The 14,018-nt window shown below is 40.0% G+C and overlaps 1 protein-coding gene across 5 annotated transcripts in view; it reads right to left on the bottom strand.

The window, feature by feature from the left end:
- Positions 1–14,018, bottom strand: part of esyt2a (extended synaptotagmin-like protein 2a) — a 52,226-nt gene that overhangs the window by 25,788 nt on the left and 12,420 nt on the right. For all 5 annotated transcript variants that reach the window (XM_026148859.1, XM_026148861.1, XM_026148862.1 and 2 more), the window contains 5 exons: positions 7,147–7,188; positions 4,990–5,124; positions 4,486–4,562; positions 3,858–3,930; positions 1,024–1,113 (listed from right to left, as the gene is read on the bottom strand). In XM_026148859.1, coding sequence (XP_026004644.1) covers positions 1,024–1,113; positions 3,858–3,930; positions 4,486–4,562; positions 4,990–5,124; positions 7,147–7,188 — 417 coding nt within the window. The remainder of the gene's footprint in view (positions 1–1,023; positions 1,114–3,857; positions 3,931–4,485; positions 4,563–4,989; positions 5,125–7,146; positions 7,189–14,018) is intronic.

The raw sequence follows: 14,018 nt of genomic DNA, 5'->3' as shown, positions 1-14,018 counted from the left end.
GTGTTTGGCTCCTTGCCCTAGGACATCTCTGTAGTAAATTATTAGAAAAGCCAGTTTCTAAGTTGAAGTCCTACAAATACATTTTACAAGAGACAACGCTGATGTCACAATGTCATAATAAATGTGTCAGCAGTCGCTCCTTTTTTGTTAGATCCTTTGTAGTAAAAGATTAGAAGAGGGACCCTGTCAGGGCACTTCACACATATGCAGATGACATAAATGATCTGACAGACTTGAACAGTCTTATTCTAATTCTGCACAAAAACATCTATGAAAATCAAAAATTTGATTTCATTTTCTGGCCTCATCTGAAACTCTTTATTGTTTGATGTATGTTCCATGTCAGCAAAGATCTGCCTGAGCTCTCCACACCTTGTTTGACAGCAGAGAGAGATAAAATCACTTGTAACCGCCCTGACTTCTTCCTGGTTCACATCTGAACCACAAGCTTCAGCGTTTAGTTCAAAACTCCACAAAAGCCTCCTCCTACTAATTCCAGACTGAAGATGTATGTTTATTGAGACAGGGGCAATTTCACATTTCTATTTGAAGATTATGATAGCAAATATTTTTCCTCTGAGTGCCACCATCAAAGACTGAATCTAGAAGAGGGACCGTGTTGAAGCACAGGAAGGAAGGCAGCAGTCAAAGAGAAGGAATGCACTGATAAAGGAGGGCTTGAGTTAGGCTGCCTTCAAGAAGACTGAAGAGAAAAGCGCTGTGGTAGGTGGCAGAGTGCACAGTACCAGCAGGACCACCATCAGGCAAAGAAAACCAATAAGATCTCAGTGATAACAGCTGGTGCTGGTATGCTAGAACTCTGCAAGTTATTAGCTCAAAGTTTGCGTGTGCGTGTGTTTTCATGTAAAAAGCTTGATATTTCCCTTTTTTGCAATGCAGATCAAGGCGCAACGAAAACAAAGCATTTGGGGACTCGTTAATGTAAAAATCTGACCAGGAAACATAATGGAAACAACAAAACCTGAAAGCATTTTAGAGGCTGCCAAAAGTTAAAGTACTCACAGGTTTCTTGAGGAAAAAGACAGAAAGGGCTCCGATCAGAGGGATGTCCCCCAGCAGCGGCTCCATCACCACTCTCATCACTCCATGAAGCTGAACAGAGAAAAAGAAAGAAACATCACAAATGAGTCTTTTGTTTTTTAGCCTGTGATGACCCCCAGGTCTAGGTTACATCGATGAGCCCTAAAACATGATTCTGTTGATCTACAAAGTCCAGCTTAGGTGAATGGATGGGTGGGATAATAAGTCACAGGATTGTCAGTCAGGAGACGGTCTTTCTTCTCCTGTTTGTGTTTTGCATTCAATTTGACTTTTTTTCCCCCACTCACAGCCCACAATCCATCACAGGTTGCTGTAATGTTTAAAGTAGAGAGAAAGTGATGTTTTCTTGTTACCGTTTTGCTGCATTACGAGAAATAATGACCAAAATCCACCAGCAACAATGAATATTGTGTGAGGACCCATTAGTTTGAGTAGAATCGGATCAATACTGTGGTAAAAATGCACAGTGAACACAAATTGGGCAACGACCCATTAAGAGACAAATTTGATTAAATTCTGACAATTCTTGTTGAACGAGCAGCAATTATTTCAGACTGTGAGTCAAAAATCTGTAAAATACTGAGGAATAATGTCTCTATATAGTTTTTTTTTACCATATATACAGAGTCTATTCAGATTTCTGTTGTGTTCATCCGCGAGGCGTGGGTGGTGGTTGAGTGTATGTAATGTTATCCACACAGAACAGTGGAACAGCAGCTCAAAATACACGGTTGGTGAAAGAGGGAAAAAGAACCAGCGAGTTTATTTCCCACTTCCTGCAAGAACACAAAATATAACTAGATCGGCTGTACTAACAGACTCACATATACTGTAATCATTAAGCCTACTGTAATCCTAATTTTGAGGCCCTGAGAATGAAGAAAGTCTGCAACACAAACTTCACAGTTAAGTGAATGTTTCTTTATTTTGGATGCAGGTTTCTCAGAGGCTGCAGTGACTCAAACCTCAGACATGCAGACTGGCCGTCTGTAGCACCAAATTTGGTTGTAGCTTGCTCTGAGTAATCAAATACCAGCATTTTGCACATCGAAACGGGCGTGCAGCGGAAAGACTGCAGATAGCCTCTTGTTTATACCACTTTCCGTCCTGCAGCTCATTTCTCCCTGAAGGAGGATGCTTTAGAAGTCATGTGCAGCTGATAATGCTCCATCAGAGGCCCGCTGGGACGAAGAAGATACCTTTTTAAATAAAAGATGTGACAGCAAAAAAGAAAAGAAAAAAATAAGTCGACAGCCAGCGAGTGGAGGAGAGTAAACCCGAATGACTCATGAAGCATGATAAGCTCCCAGTTCACATCTTCTCCATTTAAACTACTTATATCTTCAGCAGCCTATGAAATGCTGACACACCGTCGGGGACTGAAGCTCTACAATCTGAGCCAAACACAAAAGGAAAACATCGACTGGGCTTCGTACACGTAGCCATTTCTCTCTGTAAATCTTTGGGTCTTCTCTCCCACTCTGATCTCTGGTCAGCAAATATGGTCTGATCCTGTGCCAACAGCTGAGTGGATAACGTCTCGTTATCAGTTCTGTGTAAACACATGATGCAATTAACTTTCTCCGCAGAGGTCAGTACTTAATGTAGAAGTCACCGCTGGGGTACAGTGTGTGTTTTTAAGTTTTTCATTCATTTGTTTTTTTTAGAAACTGTTACTACTTCTGCTACCACTAGGACTATTTCAAGGATCAAACTTGAATAACAACTTTATGTCCATTAAATCAGCCACTTTATTTATTAGGGAGAATTTCCAGACATTCATTTGTTCCTGGCACCTAAAATTTACTATGTAAAAAAAAAAAAAATTTCTAAGGCTCTGAGACTCCAGAAATCCACAGTGAGAACCATTAACCACAAATGGACAAAACACAGAACAGTGGTGAACCTTCCCAGGAACGGCCATCCGCCCAAAGTTACTGGATGAGTCGTCATTGGACTCCAAGGGAACGGTGATGACTCATGCAGGAGGTCTTAATAAAATAAATAACATGACTGATTTCCTGTCTCAGTTTTTGCACTTTCAGTTTTCAGACTATTGAATTAATGGACTTGTAGTTTTGGGTACAGCAGTGTGGAGGTTAGCACTGTCACCTTACACCACGGAGTTTAAATCCACCAGCCTTTCTTTGTGGAATTTGCACGTTCTCCCCGTGTCCGCATGAGTTCGCTCCGGGTATTCTGGCATTCTTTTCACAGTCCAAAGACACGCATGTTAGGGTCACTGGTTATAGTAAACAGGCTGTAGGTGTGACTGTTTGTTGATCATCTACACTGGTTATCTATACTCCTACTGGGCCCTGAACTGGAAAAGCAGAAGATGGAGGGACTCGTTGTTTGGGGTGATCGTGGCTCAAGAGTTGGGAGTTCGCCTTGTAATCGGAAGGTTGCTGGTTCGAGCCCCGGCTTGGACAGTCTTGGCCGTTGTGTCCTTGGGCAAGACACTTCACCCGTTGCCTACTGGTGGTGGTCAGAGGGTCCGGTGGCGCCAGTGTCCGGCAGTCTCGCCTCTGTCAGTGCGCCCCAGGGTGGCTGTGGCTACAATGTAGCTTGCCATCACCAGTGTGTGAATGTGTGTGTGAATGGGTGGATGACTGGATATGTAAAGCGCTTTGGGGTCCTTAGGGACTAGTAAAGCGCTATATAAATACAGACCATTTACCATTTGTAGCAGAAAGTGTTGTGACAACGGACTTTGTATTTTTCATGTCTTTATATGGGATAAATAGCCATACAACTACTGACCTTAACATGTTGCATCTATCTTGGATTCGTACCTGTATACTTTTGATTCCAGCCCTGCAGTAGTACTTTTTGATGTCCACGTCAATTTCTGTATTCCCGACAAAACTGAAAGGAAGGGCGAGAAGAACGTAGAAGGGGATTCATGTGTGTATTCATATGAAGATAAAAATAAAAAACTCATCATGCATTTATTCAGATTTTAAAGGACAAGTTTACACACAAACCGATGAGAGTGCTGTACCTCCACCATCCAAATCTATTTGACTAATTTGACGGTGACTTAATCTACATTTGATGTGTCAGTGAGCATTTCTGCATGGGCTCAAAAAACGAGTGCGTGGAAATGTTCCAATCAGGTAATACAACTGACAATTATTACCAATTATGATCCTGAGAAAAAGGAAGCGCACAAAATGAGCACTTTAATAAACATTTACTGAAGTAACGAGTTTTCTCTGTGTGACAACAAACTAAACCACTTGAGTTTAAAAACTCATCAACTGATTCAGACCAAATTAAACAAACTATAGGTTTTAAACGACAGCCTGACGCTAAGATTTGTACATAAGAAGTCATAATTTGAAAGAAACAAGTGCAATTAAGATTACATCACTGGCAAAGTCAAGTAAATTCAACAATGAATGAATCTGAGCGGTCTACCTGATCTGCAGGTCCATGATAACCTGCCTCTTGTCCACATTTTCTGTGTAAACTTTCACTCCATTCACTCTCAGCGGCTGCAGAAAAAAAACAGAGGACATGACAAAACGGAAATCAGACCTGCAGTAAAAGCTTTATTTAATGTTTACTAGCTCTGCATAATTCTACGTGTGAGGTAAATCTGGGTGCGTGGCGAAGAAACTTTCCAGTTCTGATTAAATCAGTTCATGTGAGTCAACGAAGGAGTCACAAATAGAAACATGCGATAAAAGATCTGAACACGTACACTGTGACAGATGGTGCTGCCTAAAACGTCCATGACACTAATTCTCCAGGATTTCCCACAAAGCTAACATCTAAAAATAAAAGTGTTATTCTACAGGCAATAAAAGCCTATAAAACAAAGTGCTAGCTGGTGTATTAGTACGAATAACCCAGATTACAGAAGTGTCCTGCCATGGCCTTTTGGAGTGCATTCACAACACTGTGTTCTTATCTTGTCACCTTGTCGCCCATGTCAATCTTGGTGAAGCAGAAGGTGCTGAGATGAGGGTTGGCGCCCTTCACCGCCGGCTCGATGGTCTCTCTGAACAGCTTCTCCACAAACTGGCAGATAAACGGCCACATCTGCTTCACTGTCTGAGGAAGGGAAAAGAGAAAAATCATGTGGGAGAAAGAATTAGACAGATACAAGACATCCAAATCCCACAGCCCAAAATCCTTCAGCCCACAGCCTGAAGTCAGTCACTGAGCACTGATGCATGCAGCTGCTGGACAAGCCTCATGTTTTACAGCAGACCTGGTGAAAAACAATTACCTGGCATCTCTCTGCAAACGCTTGTGTGTTTGTTGCACTATACCAATTTAGTTCAAATGACAAACAATGCAGAGATCGGTGTACTTTAAACTGTCACTGTGTTTGTCATACTTTAGATTGTCTATACTTACTACTGCAATTGAGAAGCTGTTACCAAGACTCCTGTGTTTCTGTAACTACATGTGCAGCTATTTGCACCATTTGTGCCCAATCTGAAATCCCCCTGACGGGCAATAAAACGTATTGCTTCACATTACATCATATTACATCACACTGTATAATATTATACCCTCACAGCCATTGCAGGTAAACATCAATCAAAAATATGTCTTACAGCTGTATTTCTTATCATCAGTGTTGTGTTACCAACACCTTTGCCAAACGAGGTCATTTTTATAGTCCAAGGGATAAAAGAAACCACCCTGCAATTACTCTCAGCTGCTCCTTCACCTGACCTTCAGTTGCTGCTGCTGACGCATTAAAATAATATCACCTCGCAAAAATTCCTTGTGCAATCACAGCGAGAGAAATAATGCACTCAAACTTTGCACGACACTTCTAATTATTACGAGCATTTTGAGTCCAAGTGTAACCGAGTCTCCTGTCACATAACAAAACACACTGAATATGTCAGCATTAATAAGCATACACACTAACGTTACGGATGCCTTAAGAAGTTACCAGATTGTTGCTTTAACATCCATTCACTAAGCCACACTCAGAAATTTCACTACCACAGAAATGACTGAGTCATATTATGAGTGCAAACTTCCCTGTAAAATCCTCTAAAAGTGTAAAAATGCTCTGTGCCCTCAGGTGAACACTATGAACTGCTATAAACCGTCCTTTGATTACAGTGACCAGGAGCATTAAAGGTTCACAGAGGTCTGATGTTATGGCAGGTAAAGTTCTGCTCATTATGACCTATTTGATCCAGATGAAGAAGCAATGAACTGAGCGATATCTGTTGGCAGCGGACGACATGACTTTTCAGGCTTCTGTACAGGAGCACGCTCCTCACTTCTGTGTTTGGGTGCGAAAAATGTAAAATCATCTAATCTGCCTGAGCTGAGCAACGCAGCTACATGTCAAAATCCTAATCTGAGGGAAATGAGGGAGTAATTATCCATCACATACATTCACTGGTGACCATCACATTTAATAAATGAAGTGACATTTACAGTACATTTACTAAATAAATGAAGGTCTTTGTAAGAAATTATTTTTTTATATCCTAATTTAACATTTATTGAAACATTTAGCAATACTTTAGAAGACATTTGAATCCAATAAAGAGTAAGCCACCAAAGCCCTGGCTGTCCCTCACTCCATCCTCCTATGAAAGGGCCCATCTGTGTGGTGATAATCAGAACTATTGATTGCCATGTTACAGGTAAGTTATGGCCATTTCTTTGCTTTAGAGGAGAATACCTCTGGTTTTTATTTGCCTTTCAAATGATTTTCTGTGTTCCCATAAACAGATGTTAAAAAGATATTTTCCTGCTCATCTTCATCCATTACCTTTTTACTGGAAGGACCTGTACACATTTACAGTAAGTGGTGCTCTTCTGATGTTAAGACTCACTCTCTCTCCCTCTCTAGTTCACTTTGCATCTCTCTCCTTCACGCTCTCCCCACCTCCGTGTCTCTCTCTGGGGAGGTGGAAGCACTGGGTCAGGGTCTCTCAGAGCTCCAGATTCAGATCCTATTTATAAACCCTGCCTGTCTGCCTCTGCTAGCTGGCAGACTACTGTTGAGGATGTAAGGCGGTGTGCGAGTAGGTGTCTAAGCACAAAAATTAATTTAAATATAATATAAAGAAAAAAAGAAAGAGGTGTATATACCTTATTCAGCCATTCCACTCTTTCCACATCTGGATAATGGACCTGGAATAGAAGATGGAAATGTATCAGTTAAAAACACGATTTACATTTATTTAAACAGCTCTAATGGAAAGGTCATGCTTTTCTTTAGGCGTGCCCTCATTTGTGTCTCCTCTCCGTTTCTTGACATTACTATAGAGGACGCATTGTTTCTATACTTCTGGTTCACAAACTACATCACAACTACTGTAATCTGTGGCATGAATTTACAGGCTCTTACATTAGGCTGCAAGGTAGAAAACAAAGCAATGAAACTGTAAAAAATAACCTGTAAAAAAATACATATTACATGCTGCTGGTCAAAGGTCAACGAGGAGATAAACAGTAAGGAGTTCAAAGGTCAGGCCACAAAAAAATTACAGGAAATGCTTCAGTCTGTTTAGTAACTATGAAGCATACTGTAGCACTCCTGTTTGTCAGCTTATGAAGTAGAGGTGGGGGGAAAAATCGATACTGTGTAGTATCGTGATATTTTGTTTGCTAATAATGTATCGATACAGGGACAGCAGAAATCGATATTTTGTTACAAAAAAGGTTTTTTCCTGACATTCCTTCACTGTCCAAATGTGTTTAACTTTTTTTTATGGCAGCAATAAACATGACAGTTTACTTATTTTCATTTAAGACATGTTTTATTTTAATTAAGTTTAAAACTTTTTTATTTAATGTAAAATTATATTTTGTTTTAATTTACTTTCAAATTCTTCAGTTGCTGAAGGGGCTGCATAGTTTTCATAAATTGCATAGTTCAGAATAGCTATAATTGTACCAGATGGTTGCATTCAGTTAAGTTGGACTAGACTGTAATACAAACCGTTCAGTTTGTCAACAATAAAACTGACTGAAATGAGAGAAAGACTGAGTGCGAGACTTTGATATTAGATAAAATGAATATTGATAAAGTTTACCTTTATGTACAGAATCTGAATATCGCAAAATATTTTTAAAAATTGCAATAATATCGTATCGTGGGATGTATGGTGATTCCCACCTCTATTATGAAGTAAACCTTGCAAAAACAAATTAAACCATTTTAAATTAAACATAAAGCGCTTGCAGAAAATTGTAAGCTTAAACGATGCGCTGGTTCAATTTTAAAAGCTTAATGTTGCTGTTGAGCTGCACTGCATCACACCAAGGTGCAAAAACAAACAAGGAAAAAGGAAAGTGCAGGTCTGAGTTTACAACGAGGCTTCTTGCAGCATATCAGTGACAGCTCGTACCTTTGTTTTGGCATCGTGTTACCTCACATTCCTGTACTTTTCCCACTGATTCATGCCAGTTCTCTTGGCAGAGCAGCGAGCCACAGAGAAAACACCGTAATGAAGTGTTTGATGCTGCGTGTAAAGACTCACACACACCTCCACTTTTCACTCATCGGTGTTGATGTCAAAGAACTGTTCATGATAGAACTTCAGTTGAGTTGCTGAGGTGAAAACAAACCAATTGGCTACAACAGACATTTCTCTGAAAACCATCAATGTGTACATCATTGTTTACAAGATGAAAAGCCATCAAAGTAATTAGAGTTCTTCCTCTGGGGAACATGAACATCTGCACTGAATCTCATCCTAATTCATCCCATCACAGCTGAGACGTTGGAGTAGCTACAATAACTAGGGATTCTTCCTAACAACTAACTTGCTAGTAAATACAATATTACATGGAGAGCAAGAAAACACTTTAAAACACAGACCGTGTCAGCACTTTCAGCCCTCTTTTCAAACGTCTACATGCCTGTGCAGAATGAGGTGACATGTTCCACAATATGAATCAGCCTACAAACAACTGTTCACCTTCCAGATCCAAGTGAAGCAGAACTGTGCTGCCGCCTTGAGATCTTCTAATACTCACAGAGACAGAAAGATGTTGTGCGAGTTGCTGCAAAACATCTAAAAAACAAAAAACTATAGTGAACTGACACACCCCATCAACACAATATGAATAATAAGCTTAATGGATTAGCATTAGCAATTACCCCGCTAAATGCCAAACATCCAGCCTATGTCTATGTATGTATTAGGGCTGCCACGATTAGTCGACTAGTCACGATTACGTCGACTATCAAAATCGTCGACGACTAATTTAATAGTCGACGCCTCGTTTGAAGCTTTGTAAGATCCCAAAAGACGCAGGAATGAGTAGTAGGATTTAAGAGTGTAATAACGGACTGAAACAGAAGATGGCAGCACTGCATGTACAAGGATGCCAGCTGCCGTTAAACCCCGAAGAAGAAGAAGTAACCCTGTCCCAGAATTCATAGCGCAGCCCAGCTCAGTTTCCAACAATGGCGGCAGCTAGTTAGTTTTAATATTACTCTTATTATTCTTTCTGGGTCACAAAATAAACATTTAACATATTTTCAGGCGAGAATGTAGCTGTGTAAACCTCAAATATCGGCTCAGTTTATCAAGACGCCACATATTTTCAAAAGCGCTCCGACGTTTTCGGAGACGTCTGTTACCCACTAGCTCGATAGCTAGCTGGGGGCAAGGCTCACTAGAGCCGTGAGAACACCGGACTCCCGGCAAATAGTTTTCAAACCCACCACCGTCTTTGGCTACTCAGGTTAAACATATATAACTCACTTAGATAACTTGTTGTTATTGTTTGGCTTTCTTTAGCATTTTATTTGTTCCTGAGTAAATCGGTTTGGCTGAGATTAAAGTTATAGTTTTTACACAGCTGAATAAACGTCAAGCAGACAGCTGATTATCAGAAGTGTGAGATGCTCGAGAATATACTCCAGTGTCCTGTTATATTTTAGAAAGCAAGGAGTTTATTAAACTTCACCGAAACAATCTGCAAATTTCATTAAAATTTAATAAACTATCATCTTGTCTTTATTTTTAGTTAGCACATACTTTTAAACACTTAAAGCTGTAAGCTAATGATAGTTATATAAGAGCAGCTGCATGCTGGTGCAATAAGCTGTACGCTTTACGTCCAGTGGATGATGATCTGATTAGTCGACTAATCGCAAAATTAATCGGTGACTAATCGACTATCAAAATAATCGTTTGTGGCAGCCCTAGTATGTATCATATATAGTCTATTCACAGGCCTCTTCAGTAGCTGTGTTGGTGGCTACTGTTGGGCAGATGGGGAACTGTTGAGCCCTGTACTTCAAAAAGAAAAGCAAAAATGTCTTCAGCAGATGCCATTTGGGCTCACTGCTCACGGTGAGAGCTCAGCTCAAGTTACCACTGCTGCTGCCATTAGGTATGGGAAAAAGGGAAAATCCAGCTAGCTTCACTTCTTTTCTTAGACTTCAACTTATTTTAGACGCATGCACTCATCATTTTAGGCTTGAAATGATCCGACTTCAAGCTACAGACCCGACTTGACAGACCTGTACTGCCATCCAGCCAGTCATGCTGGCAGCCTGGCAAAGTGGCTGCTGTATGTTTTCACTAAGTGCAGTATCATTTTCTGACAAATGATGGATGTCTCATAGGAAAATATAACTCAGAGGCTAAGTGCTGCGACATGCCGAACACCAGGATGTCAGTGCAGCAGCATCAAAGGACTTCTGGAGGACAGGGAGTAGACTGTGGCAGACGTGTTACGTAATGGGCACGCTGAGAGGATTCGGGAGAAACACTCAGGCCCGAGGCAGATACACGAGTGGCAGGGGCCACAAACAAAGTCCATTTAAATACAGGCTGGTAAGGCTCAAAGCACAAGCATAAATAAAAGGTTTGTCTTTGCATGTGCTTCCTCATTCAGTGTTTTGCATTTAAGTGTATTTGAATGCTCAAAGATCAAAGTCCATTTCACTGAAAAATGAAATTGACCAAAGCTGATCCTACTCAGGAAGTCAAGGACCAAACATCACAGCTAAGAGAGGAGTTAAGACATAAAACATATATTTGCTTATGTTCTTGTGATTCTCCAAAAGTTTCTAAGATATTTTTAATAAAACTGAAATTGTTATGTGTTCAAAGACAAATCTGTCTTTGAACTTAAAGTAGATCTTAAAGTAGATGTATTCACAACTGTTTCTCACACATGTAAAGTTGTACAAATTAAAGCATAGATGACCTGCGAACCATACGTACTTTGTGTTAAAAATGAACATCTAAATACATGAAAGCCTTCACAGAAATTTAAAGGGACAGCCGAGTGTCTTTATAAACATCTAAATGGGTACAGAGACATGACCGAATGCTGCATGTGTCGCATACAGAAGCATCACAGAGTCACAGAGTCTCACATGTGGCCCAACGTGGCCCAAGAAGCTATCCAAGTTATGCATGCTTTGCACACCATGACCATGCAGTCATGCATCCTACAACTGAAAAAGCTAATGATGGCATCACCATCCCACTGTGGATTGCATTTCCTATGACGACACCATTTTTCTGTTTGCATTTAATGAACCACGTGAACAAACTTCTGTTTTTATACTAAACCTGCTTGATGTCATGCTCACCATTTACTGCCAAGTGTATAGAATCCCATTTACACATGACAGAAGTGCAGCAGTATTGGCACTGATAAATCGGTTCTGAATTCCCTGATTAATTTCACGTGCCATAAAAAGATTAGGAAATAGTGAAAAGTCCATCTCAGTTTAGCCTCTGATGACGTCCTCAAATGTCTTTCTTTCTTCAATCAACAACGCAAACTACCAACTATGTTCAGTGTTCTTTTACATAACACAAAGATAAGAAGCAGATTTTCACCACTAAGAAGCTGAAACTATTTAAAAGATAAGTTAGTGCTGTCAGCGTTAATCTCGTTATGTCAGCGCAGGCGTGCAGCTAGTATAGAAAATGGAAAGACAACAACAACAACAACAACAACAACAACATGTGACTAATGCAAATGACTGTTTCTCTGGTGTTTTTTTTTTATTAGTGTTGTTTGAATACTTTCCCCTGGAATGTCACATGGTTTCTAAGAACCGGGCCCCCTGTCTCAAATTACTAAAACACAAAAAGTCAATACTCCTGTGGGGTTTATGGATAGCGAAACATCAGCATCTTTGAAGATGCCATTATGAGCTAAGCAGGCAAAAGGCTGATAGAAAGAAAATACTGCTACTGCATCCCATTGTTAGTTAGGCCAAAGCGCTCCATCAGGGATTAAAGTGGAGCTTTACATGTAAGTGAAATACAAATCATTGTTTGTTTTTGGTGACAGTGTCTTTCTGCGAGTTATTCCAGGTTACACTTAAGGCAAAGCTGCTCCAAATATGGCCCTGACATGTCATTGCGCCATTCTTTCCTTAGTCCCAGCGCTAACCACATCTGTCACATAAACAGTCTGCAACTTGGCAGATGACAGAAAACCAAAACAACAGAGTTGGAACTAGATAAAAAAAGGAAAGTATGACTCATCTGGCCAATAAAAAGCCAACAGCTGAGGAAGCAGAGTTTACTTTTAGGGTAAATAACTGAAAGAAAAATCTAGATTTGGACATCTTGATAAGAGAGTGAGGAAAGTACAGCAAATTACTAATTTTCCCTCATTTATATGAATTACACAGGAAATTAGGTTAGGTACTAAAAAAACTGAGCATAAAACTATCACGAGAGAAGGAATGTGGGAAAGACTGTGTCTGAGGACTGAAACTAAAGGGCAATACAACCTTTTATTTGTAACAAGAAGAAACATTTAATTTATGTAAATGTTTTTTTTATTCTGTATTCAATAATGCAGAGTTCTCTAGAGAGTAACAAAACAAGGAAACATATTTATTTCCTCAATAAACTGGGAACATTTTCCTCTTTTAGAGCAACAATGGCAGCACAAGGTCCAGGTAACGGAAGGAAAATGATCTTTCACGATTGTTCATTGAATGTTTCAAGTATAACGTCACCAGAAACTCCCAACGACTGACCTCAGCGTGCTCTTCCTGCAGATTTCTCTCTAAATCCCCTGAATCAGCAGCATGCACTTCAAAAATGCATGAAGGAGCTGATAATCTGCTCAGTCCTCTACTCAAAGTTAAACACAGTCAGCAACATTCCATAGAGTAAACTGGGACCAGGCCAATTAAAAAGTCCTTGACCAAAACATCCAGCTCCAGGTACTCAAAGTAGGTTTGGAGAAGTAAAGGCCTTTATTTTATTACTACTGGCAGTTGTTCAAATTTCCACAAGAATACAGGTGTAAAACTTTCTTGCTACAAAAATCTCCAATGGTGCACAAGTCCTCTGCCACCTGGGGCTTCCTCTGACCCCCATCAGCACCCGTAGACGTCCCACAGTGGAAGCAAGCTGCCAAGGAGTGATAACTGCATATGTGAGATGGGCTTAATGGACAAGAACACCTTCTTACTTACTTTCTTTTTAGATTTTCAAGTAAAATATTTAAAGTAGAAAGGCTGCCGTAAAAAGATCAAATAATAATTAACAAAGTGATTTACGGTGAGTTGATGGGGGATTAGAAAATGATTGTAATTTTTTTTTTACCATAATCAAGCTCTAATATAAACTCTGGGGTTATTTTAGCATGTGGAAGATAACACCATCATAAACCTCATCACAATAATGATAAAGTTTCCATTGACAGTTTGGACCACTGCGATTCCCAGTGTCTATTCATTTAAACGACAGAAGACGTTGAAAAGTGGATGTGATGAGACGGTTGCTCCACTGACGGCTATATTTAGGCTGAAAGAGCAGGACCGACCATCATGAGGAAAATATGCATTCATAACTTTTCATCGCACTAACACATTACAGACACACCAATATGAGCCATCACTAATCGTAACTTCATCACAATTCATTGGTGTTACAAATAAGCACCTACGGGTTCTCAAAGTACTGGATAACTTGTGCACACTTTTAAAAATGGAAGGAAATCTAGTTTAAGCAGAA

This window comes from Astatotilapia calliptera, chromosome 18, assembly GCF_900246225.1.
Source record: "Astatotilapia calliptera chromosome 18, fAstCal1.2, whole genome shotgun sequence".
Lineage (NCBI taxonomy): Eukaryota > Metazoa > Chordata > Actinopteri > Cichliformes > Cichlidae > Astatotilapia > Astatotilapia calliptera.
Note: the sequence above shows the minus strand (reverse complement) of the source record. Positions and strands in the feature narration are given on the sequence as shown.